This window comes from Dinoponera quadriceps, unplaced genomic scaffold (assembly GCF_001313825.1).
Source record: "Dinoponera quadriceps isolate SergipeBrazil2010 unplaced genomic scaffold, ASM131382v1 scaffold1352, whole genome shotgun sequence".
NCBI lineage: Eukaryota > Metazoa > Arthropoda > Insecta > Hymenoptera > Formicidae > Dinoponera > Dinoponera quadriceps.
In genome coordinates, this window is record NW_014555567.1 from 1,633,969 (window position 1) to 1,652,420 (window position 18,452).

Here is an 18,452-nt window from a genome sequence, read left to right on the forward strand (position 1 = left end):
GTTGACAGACGCGCGCACGATACGAAAGACGCGAGTTTCGGACCCGCGGAGATATTAACGTAATGAGATTAATTAATAGAACAGAGCCGGGAGTTAATTTAGAAGCGTGTGTGCGGGCGACCGCAGGGTTACTCACATCTGCGATGCGCCACGTTGGTGCCTCTTACAGGACGCTTCAAAATGAGCTTACAAACAACTAATACCGCGATTTCTCCTATGTATTAGGTAGGACCAGGTAATACCCGACTAATTATTCGAGAACAGGCATCGCGCGCGCGCTTGGGCTCGCGTCCTCGCAGGGACGAAGGGTGCATCGCCGCGAAGTTGCTTAAAGCCGCAACGCCGAAACACAGCCCGCAGCGGGCGATCGTAGCAGTGCCGAGAAGAATGCTAATCTGAAGAAATTCACGCGTCCGTTACTTTTCGCTGTGGTGGACGCATCGGCGAGCGGCCCCTTGTTTACGGATAAATGTCTTACTTCCCCTACTTCGCCGGTTGCCGCGGCCATCTTGTTACCCCGCCTTTCCTTTCGAATCCCCTTCGTATTCCCCCTGCGGACGTTAGACTACCACCACCACCATCACTACCACCACGTAGCCCTCGTAGTCCCTCGTCTTACCCTCTCTGGAAAATGTGGCTCCCCACACCATTCGCCCCACCCCCTTCATCCACCATTCTGACTTACCCCTCCCAGCAGAAGGAAGCGCGGAAAGACGTCAAGATTGTTCGCAAAATTTCTCATCGTTGCGAAACCGGAAGAAAGCGCTTAATTAAGTTCTGTTGCGTTTTTTATTTCTTATGTTATGCAAATCGTCGAGACGATAAGTAACTAGTATGGTACTTGGGTCGCGAGTGTGCAACTCGTGTCAGGGATTTAGCCGCACGCTGCAAGGTGGAGTTAAAGCCTCGAGTTTGCCGTGAAGAATTACGTCGAATCGATAGAAGCAGCGAAATCCTGTACGAATTATTTGACTCCCCGACCAATCGCTCGGACGTAGCGCGAAACGATATTTTCCAGTAGTAAAAAAGGATTAGATTTAATCCACCGACTGTGTCGTGGCGCACAATTCTCTTATATCTACTGTGTCCTCGTGGGAATATGTGGAGTAATCGCGTTACGTATCCACTAATTTCTTAATCGATTATAAATTCATGATACATCGTATAACTTTTGCACGACTCAATAAATCCTGATTTGTTTTTTTTTTTTTTAATAACAACTATCACAAATATATTTTCTATTTCTCAATAATTAAAACGATGTAACCGAGCCGTTCGTCGCATCTGTTATTTATCATTATAAATTATTAGTGACAGCTGTTACCTTTGCGCATCAATGTCGCAACATCCAGAAATTTTATTTGTGCATTTTTAGTTTCGTTTGCATACGATGATTACGTTTTAAGTGTCTGATTTAATTACGGAGTCTTTGGTAACGCTTGGTTACGCGAAGAACCGTTGCAAATAGTTTCGCAGCTAACCCACGCCGAGCACATATTTGCATTTATTTGCGAGTGTAAGCATCTCGTTTACGTATGTAAGAGAAGAGTGGTGGAAAGACCGAGAAAGGGAGTGAAATAGTGGCTAGCGGGACACGGAGTCAGATTGGAAGGATTAGACGGATCCTTAATCGGAGAGACCCGGCCGGAGAATGGAATGTCCTCATTCCTGTTAGCCCTTTCGCTCCTGAAGATACGCGGTATTTTGCCAATAAAGATAAGAATCTTCGATTACGACAGATTTTCGCGCCCCTTCCCTGTCTCGCCGTTTCTCCATGCCTCATTCCCTTTCTCTCTTTTTACCGTTTCTCTTTCGTTTCTCTCGCTTTTCCCTTTCCATTCGATTCCACAAGCATCTACCTCGAATGCCCCTATGAAATTCCAGAAATTGCTCTCTGCCGTACGTCTATATTTTCACTATCTTCTTCCTAAAAAAGCACGTTAATCTCGCAATTAAGCTAATTGCCGCGTGGAAACTATTCTCCCGCATTATAATATAATCTACTTAAGACGTACTCGTGTGTCTTTTATATTTTTCACAATTGAATCCATAATTTAACCGTCGTGATACCATTAGGTAAATAATAAAAATCTGTTATTAGCATAATAATAGATTACGTTCTAACTCTTTCCGCCGAAGAAAAGTGTCGACTTTATGCGTGATTATCAATTTTTGTGAATTTATAAAGGAAATCGTGCGAGTGATCAAAGAAGCGAAATGTTTCTCTCTCCCCCTTCCACGTAAGAAGTAAATTCAAGAGACTTCGATCGATCGTGCGTATAAAAGACTCAATCTGGAAACAACGTCGAATCGTTTAATCGATATCGAGCACGAGCCCGGCTCGCTCCGGGCATCTGGCATCAGTACAGAAAATCGAACTGTGGAATAGGGGGACGGGTCGGGACGAGACGGGACGGGATGCGACTCAGGCCGCGGAAGGACGAGCAAGGATGTGTAAGGACGCGTTACTGCAGGTGAAGGAGAAGTAGGTAGAACGCGGTATTCTGGAGCCAACGACGATCAATACCCAACAGCCCGGCACGTACGAGTCTGTATAACTATACCAGTGTATTCGGTGTACACCGTAAGGGGGTAGTTGGTAGAAATAGGGGTGGAAACATCCCCAAGGAGCCGATAGTAGCCCATAGCGCTGCCAACCCACCCCATAGTTCTGGCCAATGGATGCCCACTGCGATCTCTAGGTCTGTGCTACGAATGAGGAGCTTTCTCTCTCTACTCCTTCTATCTCTCCTCTCCTCTTCTCTCGCTAAAGTATATAGTGTATACACATACATAGCACACATACACATATATGTATATATATATATATATATACATATATATATATATATATATGTGTGTGTGTGTGTACATATCTATCTATATTCCAACTCCCGGGGTTTCTCGCTGTCTCCCGCTCTTTCTCCCTCTCTCTCCCTTTCTCTCAGTCTCTCGCATCTCGAGTGTCTCTTAACATTTAAATGCTCCTATTCGTCTCCACGACGGGAGGCGAAGGAGTCCTTTTATAATGCACGAAGATGCGCTCCGTTTCGTCCCCGTCGCGTTATACTTCGTGCTTCTTGCTAGCGAGTCGCGCGACCATTGTTCTTTTGACGTGCACATTTCAAGTCTTATGCATGCTATCAAAACAACGCGAACAATAACCAGCTTTTGCAACATGGATAGATACAAAGAAACTGATTCCGAAGAGGAACGAAGTGGAGACCGATTGAAGCTGCCATAAGCGATAAGAAAAGAGACACGAAAAAGACCAGATAAAAAGCGCTTGCGTATCGTAATTATTACATTTCAAAGGGAATTAAACGATTTTCCGAGTGGAACTTTAATTTCTCGGACGGACGGTAAGGCCGTCGTATCTCTTTCTACCTTCGCGAATACAACGCGATAACGATAACGCGTAGCTACGGAGCGGAACGGAAAATTAAGGCCGGAGAAAGTGATGAAGAGGGTAGACGTGTCATTTGAGCTCAGGTCTCTTTTCTAAATATAACTATCGGGGTTCGCCCCCTTATGAATAAGGTATTGCGCTACTTTTCTCTACGCAGCGTGCGTGAGTGCGGTGCGTGTGTGCGTGCGTGCGTGCGTCTGTGAAGTCACGCAGGAAGATCTTCCGACCCCGACCTCCGACCTCCTCCTACCACCCGCGCGCTACCTTTGACTTTATTACCAGAGGCCGCGAATGAATGGAAGGAGTATGATAAAGCGCGTTAAAAGAGGGTGGTGGTCCACTCCTGAGGGCGCGGAAGGTTGTCTAGCGTCGGGACGCGTCCAGCGGGACGGGTGAAGAAGGGTGCGGAGATGGCCGGAGAAGGGTTTCATTCATGAACGTGTTTTATTGTTTCAGGCACAACGCGACTGGAGAACAGAGCCGGGCCGGATAATAGCGACGGGAGGAACCGGAAAGCATAAACCCGCGCAAAAGTGGAGGCCACTTCAAGCGTTTTCTGCGGCGGTCGCGACCCTTCCGAAAATTATCCAGAACGACCACCCCCACGACCAACGACGGCCGCGGCCTTACCACCACCGCGAAGAAATAACTCGGCGCGAACGGGGAAAAAAATGTTTTTCGCAACAATGGGACGCGCAAAAGTATACTTTCGCGAGAAAACTGTGAAAATGGGCACCCAAAATTAGATTGCTCGTCTCTCTCTCTGTGGAAGGAAGCAAAAGCGTATCTCTGGGCCAAGGTTTTATCAGTAAAGTGAGCGTCACCGATGATGAAGCGTAACTCAAAAATCGAAAAAGGAATAAATCAACAAAAATCGAATCTTCATCAAAGATGTTTTGGAAAATGTCTCAAAACAAGAACAGAAAAATTCCGTCAGACATTCACTCATCCTAAGACAGGAATTACGTTTTTGAACAGCACAGAACAGAATAAAAGTTAATTATCTGCGCAAAGATATGGAAATATTGGCTTTAATGCAGATGTGAAAAATTACCTAAATTGTCTTCATCGTTCTTTAAATGATGAACTGAAGTTTACAAAGTCGCCAGTCAATCGTAAGAAGATTTTAAAAATACAATTCGCTGCAAAAGGAAGTGATATTTTCCTCATTAAAAAGAATGTCCATCAGCGAAAGTTTTGGAATTTCATCAAAGAAGAGAAAATATTAATCCCATCAGCGTTATCTTTTCTTTTTACGTGTAATAACTGTAGTAACATAACAAAAATACCTTGAGTCTAACGCTTCAACTTTAATATTATTCGAACGTGTTCAGCAAGAGGAAAAATTTCTGCCGGCGGAGAAACTTTTAACTTAATTCTCTTACCAGCTTTTATCTCTCGCGCAGTGGAAAACTTTAATGAGCGCAACGAGAATGTGCACTATATATATAAAAGAAACTTTCATTATCTTAAAATAATCGCATATGTGCATACTCTGTAAGAAAAAAGATGATACGGTTTCCGCTTATTTTGCAATTCTCGGTGTTTTTAGTCTCGTTGACACTTGCTTTTACTACCAACGATCAATTAAATATTCATAAATATTTCTTTTTCTCTGAAACCTTCCGAAAAAAAAAAAAACACAGGAAAATCAGGCCAATATTTTTTAAGAATACAATCAATAACTCTGCATTCACATGGTAGCAATGTCCCACGATTATAATCACGGCCGTCGCGAAACTAAGAAAAATATTTGGAAATTAATAAGTGGGACGGTCACTTGAATCCAATCCATCACGCGACATAATAATGATCCGTAGTTGCATCCCAAAGCAATAAAAGCAAGTTACAAGTACTCCATTTTGCAAGTGCACACCTTGCCATTAAATAAGTTATGGGTCTACAACTTAAGGCATTGCCACGCCCCTGTGCAACGGCCTTAACTTCCGGCACTACCTATACGAACCCTTTAAATCCCTTGCTGCAGCGCGCTCTCCTCCCTTTCCCAACCCCTTGCGTCCAGGGGTTGTCCAAAGTTCAAACCTTTTCGATGGACAGAACTTTTCCCGTTTCAAAAACGCTCGAGCGCATACCGTCGTTGAAGAAACGTGCAGACCTCACTAGCCGAGAAAAACTACTAATACGTTCGATTGTTGGAGATCTTTGAAAGAGACGCGCGCACTGAAATTCAGACGAAAATTCGACGCAATTTTTTCGATTTGTCAGAATATGTGTGCACAAAATTCAGCGACGCGATACGACATAATAAACCTACGTAAATCCAAATTAAAGCACGCGCACACAAATCAATGCTCCTGCTTTACAGTTCAAATTACTCGCTTAATTACAAAATAACCAAAGACTATCGTGCGATACAATTTAATCGCTTAGTAGACGACTCACGCTCGCTTCCATTAATCTAAGGAGTATTTTACTGACCAAAAAGAGGATCATACGCAGTCTGAAATCCGCAATTTATAAATTCTAATATCGCAAAGGCCGGTGATCCGCTTCCTCAGATATTCAATTGAATCGCCATTTAAAACATTCAATTTCTGTACTCTCGTTGGAACTCACTTAATGTCGCGTATAAAATAAACGCAGGTCACGAGGCTCACGTGAGAAGCCAAAACACCTCCGTGTACACTTTTATTTCCGAGCCCGTCCACGTCGGGGAGGACTCGGGAAGCATGAGCGACGCGTTAACACATAAGTAACATTACCGCACGGCCGGACCGTGTGTTAATCACATATCTCAAAATTCTCCGGAATCAACATGCATATATTCAAATTAACGCGAGCCGCGTAAGTGAGCGCGCGAAGGACTCGGAGCCTTAATCTGTTTTAGCGCGGCGCGTCAGCAAAAAACCGGCAGACGGCAGAGAGCAGAGAGGGAGTAGCGCGCTTTTTTTCCAAGACGAGTGGAAGAAACGGCCCCGAGCTCCCAATTAGCGTTCTTACCCCCGCCCGCGACAGTCGCGAGGGGCAAACGCCGGGCTTCAGGACGGCGTCGGGGCGCAAGAGAGCGAGATAAACCGCGCGATAAAACGCGGTACACGCTCGCATCACCCACACTCGTCCGCGACGACTACCGTCTCTTCCTCCCTCTCTCTCTCTCTCTTTCTCTTTGCTTTTTTCTTCTTTTTCTATTTTCTTTTTTGCTCACTCATTCTAGCTTCACGCGCGTGCACGCCACCGGAAGGGCGGTAAAGTAAAAACAACGGAGAAATACGGCCAAGAAGAGCTCGTATCTCGCAACCCCCCGACTTCGCCTTGGGTGACTCTCACGGATTCAATGTGTAAATAATACGGCGAAACGACAGTCTTGCAAATATTTTGAAAATTTACGCGTCGACGTGGCAAATAGCAACATAGCAGGGTGGAAAAATTTATCCGAGTCGTGGAGGAAGCTTAATTAAAACTGTACATGGCGTACGCCTATCACGAGACTATTTTTCCTTTGGTTCAATTTCCCTTGAAAGTTACCGGAATGAATTTCTCGAGCTATTTAGAGCTGAATATTCTCAAAAACATCAAAGTATCACGTTATCGACATTATTCTCAAGTGATTGAAAATACAAACAATTTGACAAAAACCTTTCAGTACCTTTGGACAGCGTACTTTGACTTTCGCTGAATTTCAGGCACAAACGCTACTTTGTTAGAAATTTAATTTACGGCTGATCGTAGGAAACATTTATGTCAGAATGTCAGATTGTATTGAATAAAATTTACTCACCCAGAGATGCAACATCGCAGCTTCTAACGTTTAAATTCGTACTGAAACAGAAAAACGCAAAAGTTCGATCAAAATCCGTCTTACGTGGTCTACGATAAAGTGAAATCTACCACGGTAAATTCATTAACTGAAGCGGAGGTCCGATATTAGACATGGTGAAAAATTCTTTACGCCACGCTAATACTTTTACTTAAATCAAGATGCAAGTCCGCGAAACAGGCATTAAAGTACCTTTTATTTCACCACCGAACGTCACACCTGACTCGCTAATAAAAAATTCCAGCGACTCCATTTCCGGCGAATATGTAATTTACATTTCCGCGCAGAAAGGGCGAGAATTCGTGAAGACATAGGGTCGAGAGTCAACGAACGCATGGGCGGCTCGCTATTTTCAGGCCTTTACGAGAAATTCATGCCGTCCAGGGGTTAACGCGAAGGAATTGTCCTCGGGCTCGGCTCGGCCACGTAGCACGTAACACAGTCAAACGCTTTCCACTCGGCGCTACCGGAGCACTACCTTTTTTCTCACCTCTTCTTTCACGCCAGCGACTGTTGAGAACACGCGCGCCGGCTGAGAAACGCACGACACTCGGCGGCACGGCGCGCTAATTATTTAATTATTTATTTACCGGCTTCACACACATATAGGCGCGCGCGCACACACGTATTTCGCGGGATTATACCGCCGGTCGGCCAAGTTTCATTCTTCATCGCGGCCTATTAGCACGCTCGCGCTCCACCCACGCTCCACCTTCGTGGCTCCTGCAGACGACTAATTGTTTACAAAGCGGCTCTTTACTGCACGGTGTTTACGTACTAATCAGCCCGCGCACATTTTAAACGAGTTTAATTTCGCTTCTTTGGCTTTGAGAACCGCTCTGTTTACCATCACGCACGACGACGGAATTATTGCTTTTGAGAATTTTTGATCATCGCACGCGGCCTTTGTCAATTACGCGTTTCATAAATTTTAGACGGTCTACAACTGCACACGAGCGATACATTTGAAATTAATACTGTCGAAAACGGTCCGCAAATAATTATACAATATATATTCTGGCAAATGCATGGAAATGCGCTCGAAATTGTAATGAGAGGTAGAGACCTGGAAGAGGACGATAAAAATGTAGATATGGATAACCATGTGAAACGCGCAAATCTGCGAACTGTTGTTCCTTTAACAGCATTTCACGAGGATACCTAACGAATTGTTCATCAAGCGAAATATAATATGCAAATGTAATAATACTTGCACAAACTTTTAGTGTGTGTGTAGAAACATATCTTGATACAACACGTTGCTTAAATATTACTTCAGCACGCGAACGAACATTGCTTATGAGCTTCACGAGACAATCCTATATGCATGTATGTGATTTTGAAAGTGGTGTAAAGTCAAATTTCGTAATATTATCAATTTCAATGCGTTGTGGGTATAAGTTTACGTTGTGTGAACAACTTCAATAGGAATTTCAGTCTGTATTCTCAATTAGCTAAATGTGTCACGCGTATGTGACTTGATCGAACAGTTTTTGCAAAAAAAAATAAGCTTGTGGGAAATAGCATGCGTAAAACTGCACTTCGTGTTTAACAAATTAGCATATTCACTGGAAAATAATCATTGTATACATTGTTAGCTGGATATACCGGTGTTTATATCTGTTTATGTCATTACAATTATCTATGATAATCTGATGCCACTAATAACGTAAATTACTCCATTTCTTATTAACATAACAAGCGTTTATTTATTAACGAAAATCATGAATCCATTTATATCGTAATATATTCGCGTTTATCTAAACGAACGTCAATTTAATTTTATTACCATCCGTCCTATGTCAACTCTCGTTTAAATTGCTATTCCTACAGCCGAATCTGTACTTCCAGCTGAACTATTGCAAGCCCCAAAGAATGAAGTTTCGGGTTTTTTATCGCGTTACAAGATTCGTTTGTCTTTATAATCGAAATATATGATTTTCATTTGTACGTGTGTGTGTGTGTTTGAAGAAATATATAATAAGTCTCATCAAAACTACATATGTTACATCGTTACTCATCTATTATTTGAAAATGACTTTCGAAATTAAATATTAAATGTATATTCGCTTTACGATAAATTCTTTTTTTATCTCACGATAAAACAAAATGTGCTCTACCCGTTATACACAACGAGCGAATATGACGTACGATAGCACAACTCTGAGATGTATATAATAAAAAAAACATTATATGTTTCTGTATACAAATTGTACACAATTATTGTAAATTACGCCAACAACGAACGAATGGATCGGCATATTTCTGGACAAACGAATAAATACGTTATTTCAAGGCCCATAAAAGACCGCAATGTATAATTTGCTCCGCAAAACAATATTCCCCCACCCTATCCTTTTCTTTCCCCTCTCATCTCGTTTCCGTTCAATAATCGCTACTTGGACCAGCAGCTGAATCAACATCTGCTGGACCGGTTGGTCATCTCGATGTCCGGTCACGGGGAATTGAATCGACGATATTCTTTTGCCGCGCAAAGCACCGCAAACCGGTCGCTACTCGCGACTGGTCCATCAAGATGCTGCACGCGCTCCGCAAAATCGTAGACCAGTTCGTCCAGCAGCGGAGCGAACGCGTTTGACCAGCCCTCGATTCCGGCGACGGACTGGTTTCGAGAAATCGCGTCTTCGCCGGGGATTCATTCCTCATCGATTTTTGCGGCAGCGCTTAGCCACGAGATCAGTGAACGTCGCGACGCCGAACACGACGGGATTCGATTCGCGGTGGCGAGTGAAAAAGGCTTCGAATAGCCCCGTCAAATTTGTGTCGTACGATACATATAGAGCGTCCCGCAAAACTCGGGAACAATCTCATTCTTGATGAAATCGGAGTTAACATTTTCTTGACTATCTAATCTTTCTTTGCTCCGCGGGCAACCTGTGTATTCGCTCAATCCTTCGAAGGTGACGACTTTTCCGCGAAGATAACCGGATATCTATGGCAAATCGAGGAATCAGTAATTAACTAAATTATATTCTCTTCGCCTCCGGGTGCAAAGCTGAGGAGCTAAGCGTTTGATACCAATCGAACATCATATAATTATCCCGATAATCTGAGTGAGGTTATAATTAAGGGACTTATCTACGAACAATGTAATTGAATCTCGTTAAACACATATATTAAATCTTAATTAGATAGAGATACATGTGTGAGTTACCGATCGGTTCCTCCCTGAGCGGTCCAGAGCGTAGGAGGTAGAAGCTTACCCCTAAGTCGAGTAGGTGGCTGTAGGGAAGCGTCGGACATTTGCGATCAATAATTAACCCTCCCACTGTCTGACTGCCGGAGCCGCTCGCAAAATGGCTTCACACGCCATCTCTGTGATACTCGCGGGACAAAATGCTGGATTCGCCTTGTTTAATCAACAAATGCGTTTTCTTCCGAAAATTTCCGCCAAATTGAATTGTTCTCCGTCGCGAAAGTATCAACCGAGTCGCTTAATATTGCGTCAGATAAAGGAACACCTCACCAAAGAACGAACTTTAATTATCTTTTATCCGAGAATTTATCCGATAAAATAATCGTGAGATGAACAGCGTTGTATACTTTTGATCTTTTGTTCATCGGCTTCGCGCTAAGTTCTGTTGAGGGTGCCGCGAACGGGGGATGTTTTCTCGACGGGCGTAATTCACGGAAAACGGTGTGGCACGGACATCGAGATTAATTCAGTTGAAGTCGGTCAATCTTAAGGCGACAGCTGCCGCTGAAGGAATCCATTAGTAGGCTTATGGTCGCCGTCGTCTTTCCCGGGGGCGACTGGCGCCCACCCCGACCCGGGGAGAAGCATAACTCTGCTTTTGTCCGAGATAATAAGCCGCCATTGTTGAGATACGCGGATCCATCCAACGGCCTTATTGTCCATCGACCCGCTTCGCTGAGAATAGCCGCGATAAGAGTGAAATTCTCGAGATTCGTAGACCGACCGTAACGAGCGCGAACCATCGCTGTTTTCACTCAAGAACGCTGCGAATGAGCGTTCGAAATCAAACGACAGGTTAAGCATAGCGCGTGTAATCTGCTGACGACGGTTTCGCTCGGCGACGTTTGCCGTGGTGGTTAACAATTTACCGATTATTCATCATGTACCGATGGAACGCAATTAGAAAAGTTGCCTAATGAATTATACTAAAACGTAATGAAATATTTCGATAGAATTTTAACGAATTAATCTATGTAACGCTGTTGATTTCTTTGAGTAAGTTCGCAGTTACTTTAGACAGCTTTGAGAATATTGTAGTTACAAGATTTCTATTCAAGATTTCTATGTTGAAAATCAAAGATATTCAATATCAAAAGTGACATGTGAGTTCATCTTCTCTCAATTAGAAAAATTATGATCGAAAGATACGTGTTTCTTGATATACACATGTCAGCTAAGATACTTTGCTTAGTTACCAACATTTCTTGTAGCACACGAAATATATGTAAAGCGACTATGCTGCTTCTAAGAAGCTTTCATCTCAATAGCTAAAATTTATAGTGTACAGAACAGATTAGTTAATTATCTTTTGCGATATATATAAACTTTTACTTTTCTAAGTTTGTTATAAATCTAATATATGCTATAACGTTGCTCGTTTAAAAGTATACTTATTACGTCAAAGAGTAAAATAAAGTCTGGTTCGGAACTCTTTCAGAACGACGATAAGTAAATCCACCGTCAAACGAACGCAACAACGAAATCGCGTTGCTATTTCGTGTAGGAACGCAAAATATTTTATTTCGTCTTGAGATATGCCGACGGATCGAATGCGACGGAAAAACGAACGTTTAACATTTCGGGAGAGAAGAAGGAAGAAATACGAACGCTCCTTCAACTAGACACTTTTTCGGGATTCGCCCCGCGACGATAATACGAGTCGTGCACGGCAATGGGAAATCCACGGCGACCATCGTGGCCATGGCTATGGGGTCGCCTTGGCTCGTGAAGCGGTACTGCACCCCCAGGAACAAAGTTATATCGGCTCCTGGTGCCGGGATCGTGGGGTGGGGCCCCGCCGCCCGTTCCCGAGGGAGCGGCGAAGTTCGGTGATTACCTAGGACTCTCCTAGGAGCCGGGAGTTTCGTACTTTGGCAACGCGTTGGCTTCGGGTACCTAACAGTCGAGCAAAGTAACTAAAGTTATTCGGAGGTACGTGGGGGTGGCGGCAAGAAGCTCGCGAGATACCGGGAGGGAAGAGAGGAGACCGAAGGGATGCATCGCATGATATGTCTGCATCGATGTACCTCTGGCCGAGTAATCGCACCCCCGGGAATACCGGGAAGGGTCGTGATTGAACGGAATCTCCCTTGTGCGTCCCGGCGAGTTCTTACTTCTACCGGAAAGTGAATATGTCGCGTGTGCGTCGGACGTATTTGCGCCGAAGATGACGCACGACGACGATATCGGATTACTTCGCGGCCTCGCGAGTATTCGCGTTTAAATCAGACAAAGCCCTGCTCGGGGGAGATTGAAACTTCCGATGTGAAATAAATCGGGATTATGCGTGTGAGAGTATCAGTATAATGAAGGCCCTACCTCAACCGCGGTAAGTTTCCACTGCAAACCGTGTACAGCGATCGCTGTACTTGAATAATTGTTACAGATACGTTTCTCGAATCACATCAAATTAATGCAATTTTATTACAAGTTTGATTAAATTTATACGGCTTGTCTACACTTCAATTGTAGCTTTAATCGCACTCCCTTATTATCGTGGCGAACGAAAATCTGAGGACGTGCACGACTCCGCAAATTCGCTCCCGTCGCTCATCAAGCGATCCTCTCGACCGCGAGCAAAAAAGCTTGCCAAAATCGAAACCGCCGTGACTTCAAAGGGTACGAAGTATCCTATATAAGGAGGGTACCTCGTAATAACCATAACTCAATATCGCTGGTAAGATGGTAGACACTCCGAGACGATCCGGGTACGGACTTTCATGGAGGTCAGAAATGGGCTGTAGTCACCCTTCCTGCATTGACCAACCCGACGATGTAGATGCTATCTAAGAAGGGAATCCGGCGTCTACTATTGTTCTGTTGCGAGAGATCTCGATGCTTCGGCACCACTGCACCCCGATATCCCTTAAACTTTGCGGGAGGAACTTTATCTTGACGTGAACTTCCCGGCGCAAGTACGGGACGGCTTCGGATTAGTGTGCGTTAGAATTCGACGCGTCTAAAATCGCTGCGATCGATTTCGTGTATTAATTATTCGAATAAAAATCTCTTTCGCACGGGATATATTATTTTAACACGACAAAACATTCTCTCGATGCGAATGAAATCAATAAGAAGTGTCTCACGTCTACGTATAATATTTGATTGTACGCTTCATTATACATTCTATTAAAATGTCGTACGTGAATATTTTTATAACTGTATTATCCTCTCTGCAATCTAAATCAAAAGTGTTCAGGCAATCAAGTCAGACAGCCAATTACAATTCCACGGCAATTGTTCAAGCAATCATGACGCAATGTGCATCAAAAGCCTATTTGCTTTAGACGGGATGCCTTTTGCAAATCTCCTATTTACGGTAATTCCCGTCGAGTCGCAAAATCAATCTCGAATCTTAACGATAACTACCCTTTCACTTCCTTATCCTCTTTATTCGAACCGCAATCGTTTGTTAGGCTTGATTATGGCACTGCAATTTTTGTTCATTACCCATCTCGTCCGACGAGAAGATTGCTCAAATCACAAATCTAACGAAAGCTTCTCTATGCCGCGTAATTTGATGGTGATTGAATAAAATCATCTGTCACAATTATTCATTTCTGTTTCATATGCAAAATATATAGAATATAGAAATTTAATTCTTTCTATTTTCTTATTCTTTTCTTCTTTGCATTTTATATTCTCTCTCGTTCTAATTAAAACTTTATCTTACGTCGAGCGATTTTTTAAAATATCATGTTCACATCTTCCATTCAATTTTCGTACAATTATTAAATTATTAATTCATCACAATATATTACATCATAAGTATTCTCTATGTTTTGAATCTTTCGCAACACTCGCCTAAGATGGACCACGTCACTCTATCTTCTGACCAGCCGTTAGGACGAAGTGTTCGGACCCCTTCAAATTGTGTTTGGGCGGCCATATTTTTCTAGAAAGGCTACAGGAAGGGTGAAATCGCTTTCATCATAGAGGAGAGAAAGCGAGATGCTGGATGGAGGGCGATGTTGCCGGAGTAGCAGGGGCGGCGAGGGGTCGCCCAATCAACCCCCAGCAAGCCACGTCTTACCCTCTCTACAAAGTTATCTTTCTTGCCCCTGCCCTGAACACAGTTAGGGTACCCTCGAAATTCCCAACTATTGACCGAACCACTCTCGACCATCGTAACGATCAATCGGTGCTCACATTACTAAGGAAGACACGGGTTTCTTTAATGTTGAACGTTTTCCATATACTTTGCGATCATTTAGACTGGACAAATGTGTAGCGCGCTCCGCGAAAAGAAAATAGTGCTAGAAAATAGAGCGATATTGAAATTTCCAGAACAAATATGTCGATTGAAAAATCTTTTAACAAAATGCACGAGAATAACTGTAATATTTGTCAAAATTCAACTAAACCTTAAATATTCAGATGCAAGACTAATCATCGTTTCTTTTGCTTAAACCGCGCTCGATCTGAATAAAATCGTACTCGAAAACGATATATGATGTACGATTCTACGATATGCGAATTCTTACGGTTCTATAATTCTTATCAACGGACGGAATATTTTTCTCTTGAAATCGAAAATGCGGGATAGCCTAATGTATGTAAATGCACTTTCGATTTCAGGGCGAACCTATTACGCAAGCATCGATTTTCCGCATCCAATCAGCATGAGTAGCCGAACTCAGAGCGATAATGTCAATCCCATTTCTGAGCGAGTCTGTGCCGCAAAGTTATCCCATATAAACTTCCGGTAGCTTAGCCTCCGCCTCGCCGGATGCATTTTCAATCTCGCGGAACCTTCGAACTTTCGCCATAGATTTTACCGCATCGGGAAAAATAAGGACGCGCACGCGAAGTATCGGACGCCAAGAGAGAATTTCATTCGGCGCGAAAGTTACGCGGTGCTCGACGCGGTTAATTCGTTTTAGTGCAGTTTTCGCGAGCGATAATTCATCGTTACTAGCTGACCGCGGCAAGTTTACGTGCCGATCCTCCGATATAGCGTAACATCGCGGTCTTTCTGTCCTGTACAGGGGTCGCAGATATGTATAATAGCGATTCACCAGAACGAATCACGTGATGACCGCGCCTACGACTGTTCGGCGAAGCGTCGATAATTCGGGCTTGCCTACTGACGTCTCTAATTTCCTTGATATTCGCATCGAAGGGTCCTTCCGCTCGAGGAGCTTAAGGATGCCAGAAATACCTCCGCGAATGTATAAACGCCTTGCAGGATAGACCTGCAGGACTTGTATTAATTTCATATCCCTTCCGCTGTCTGACGCCGGGACTGCGTTCAATCATCTATTTATTGCCGGTCGCGTCGCCCAATTCGCTCCGTCTCTCTCATTTCGAGATATCGCCTAGATGCGAGGGAGTGGCGACCGGTTATTAATTTCCACTAGCACCCCCGCTAAGATTTCCCCGATGGAGAATACGTCGCGGTCCTCACCTGTGGAGTGACCAAATTACGCAACCGTGATTCGACAGGCGCGTCGAATAAGCGTGTTCCGACGTTGTCGCATTCTCAATTACTCGACGATATTTGTATCAGTTCAACGAATTTATATATCTCAAGATATCAATGCATTGATTCTTTAAAATGAACAAGTAACATTGCGGTACTGAAGTAATTGAAGCGCTAATAGCGCTACCAATAAAAATAAATTGTTCTTATTAACAGATATTTCCTAAACTTATATTTTATTTTATAGTCACAACTATTACGTATAATGAGATATGGGATTCCTTTTCCAAACATTTTTCAAACTTAGACTGCGCTGAATGAGATTAGAATTAGGGATGGAGGGAAAAAAAGTAGAAATTCGACTACCCGGGTGAAAATAAAACGCGAGTCTCGCTAAATAAGGCACCCCGAGTCGCGATTAACACGATGCTCAAAGTTGGGGAAGGATAATATCTATGCAACCGACAATATAAACGCGCTCGTGGAACGAAACTCGCAATCGAAGTGGACCGCCGATGCGCAGCGTCCGCAGGCGGCCCCTGCGGAGCTTTGCGTGTCCGGTGACGCGGTAAACGTAGAAATCCCTGTAACGGAAATCTCGAGAGCGTAGCGGAGAATTGGGACAACGCGCGCCCTCCGCGCGCGCGGGGTGCTCGAAGTTAAACGCGCCCTATTAGCGAAAACGAGTCAGTTCCTTGCTTCTAACTGCGAATGCGCCGCGCGCCGAACACCGTAAAGGAATTTGCGGTTCGAGTTGCTTTGCTCTCCGAGATCTGCAGCGACCTTCCACCTACGCCTTAGACCGTCCTCCCCTTTTCCCAACCCTTCTTCGTCACACCACCCATCCCGACGGTTTACTTCAGCCCCGATCATCCGTAGCCTCCGGTCACCCCAAGGCTAGTTTCTCCCTGGAACCCTTAAGCCCAACTATCCGCACAAGTTGGAATCTGTGGGTACGTACGTCGCGACGAAGCTACCATCCCTTTTCGTAACAATTCTCCATTGCTCGGTATAGCCGCGCCGAAGATTTCACGACGTCTATATTAGTTCTGCAGACTTCGGCGATCTAGAGAATCGGACAGCGACGGCGAGAAAGATGAAGCGCGTAGTAGTGTCGACGACAAAGATCTCGACGTAACGTGGCGAGATCACGTATGCTGCAACGGTGTGATCAATGAACATGTCTTGGGGAAACGTATCTCCTCGATCGAGAGGATTTAATATAAGAGAGTACTATACATAGAACTTTTGCGACTTGTCATCAATAAAATGTAGTGAATTATTCGAATAAATGAATAAATTCGAAAAAGAGGGTTCTGACAAAGAAAGAGGATAAAAAAATTATTAATCTTAAAGCAATATCGTGCAAATTGTACAATCCCATACCCCGGGTCAGATGTCATATGTCTTTCATGTATAAAGGAAACAAGATATACAGTTTCTGTCTCAATGTTTCTTTAATATTTTATTAAAGTTAATAATATCACATAATCAAGGTGCAGTTTTACCTCCACTGCTTTGAAGACTTTAATGAGATCATCAAGGGCATCGCATAGAAACGTGACAGCAGAACCGTTTCATCACCATTCATGCTATTATGCGAAGATTCACTGTGGTTCCGGTTTTGATCCTGCTCTTCTTTTCAAACCGGTCAACCTACGAGCAGCTGGACCATCCGGTCTGCAACGACTTTCGAGTTCTTCCTAAACGGTCGTTTCGTCAACGACATTCGAAAGACATAGACCGAGTTGGTTCAAAGGCTGCGCTCTAAGAAGAGAAGTGCAAAATCATAAAACGCGTGTCGATATTGATTCCGCGAAAAATCGCCGCGGGCGAGATCCGCGAATCAAGGTTGGAATCGTCGAGAGGGGCAAAGAAGAACGAGGGATGCGGATGCCGAGGGGACGACACGATAACGAAGAGAGAGAGGAGACCTCCACCCAACCAGCAAAGACCACCCACGGGATTTCCTTAAAGGCGGGGCGGCTAGATTATGGAGCTCCGTGCGAAACTGGCATCGAGCAATTATGGATGCCGATTGCTGGCATCGATCCGACAATTTCATATAGACCGCCAATTTCCACGTGATCTGGCCGTCCGACTTGGTATTAATTAAGCTTAAGTCACGAACACGTACCCGCGAGGCGCAAAACTGTCGAAGGTCCTCCCGAGGAAATCGCCGGAACTTGGAGCGATTCGTCTCGGAGGAACGTGAGATCGATGCGCCGAGAGAGGTAAACGTCTCGACGGACCTGATGTATCTTAAATCAATCATAGAGATGTATTAAAACCAACGTGATGTCTTATTAAACGTTGCGATTTGGAAAACGCATAGTCACGTCGACATATTTCTTGATTGCTAAATATAGCCAAAACGAAGGTGTAATTTACTAAACGAAGATACGCCGCGAAGAATACGCAATTAAAGTGCGATTAAGTTCACACACCGGTAGTGAAGGGATACCGGCGAGTCGGAGAGGAGAAAGGACCGACATTGGGGAACGTAAAGTTGTCCCGCGAGATTCAAGGAACGGATCTACATACAAGGCAATAGTCCGAGTGCTGGATCGTGCTCCTTCCTTGAGCTCGCGGGTTCTCCGGCGAAAGGGGCAATCCAGACGTAAAG

General features: G+C 44.0%; 1 protein-coding gene and 1 long non-coding RNA gene across 2 annotated transcripts in view; one reads left to right on the plus strand and one right to left on the minus strand.

The window, feature by feature from the left end:
- LOC106744699 overlaps window positions 1–5,264 on the plus strand; it is a 185,799-nt gene extending 180,535 nt beyond the window's left edge. Inside the window, exon 4 of the long non-coding RNA XR_001374475.1 lies at window positions 3,866–5,264. This is a non-coding gene — a long non-coding RNA (uncharacterized LOC106744699). The remainder of the gene's footprint in view (window positions 1–3,865) is intronic.
- Window positions 1–18,452, minus strand: part of LOC106744696 — a 171,482-nt gene that overhangs the window by 125,247 nt on the left and 27,783 nt on the right. The window contains exon 2 of the mRNA XM_014619655.1: window positions 7,149–7,189. Coding sequence (XP_014475141.1) covers window positions 7,149–7,189 — 41 coding nt within the window. The remainder of the gene's footprint in view (window positions 1–7,148; window positions 7,190–18,452) is intronic.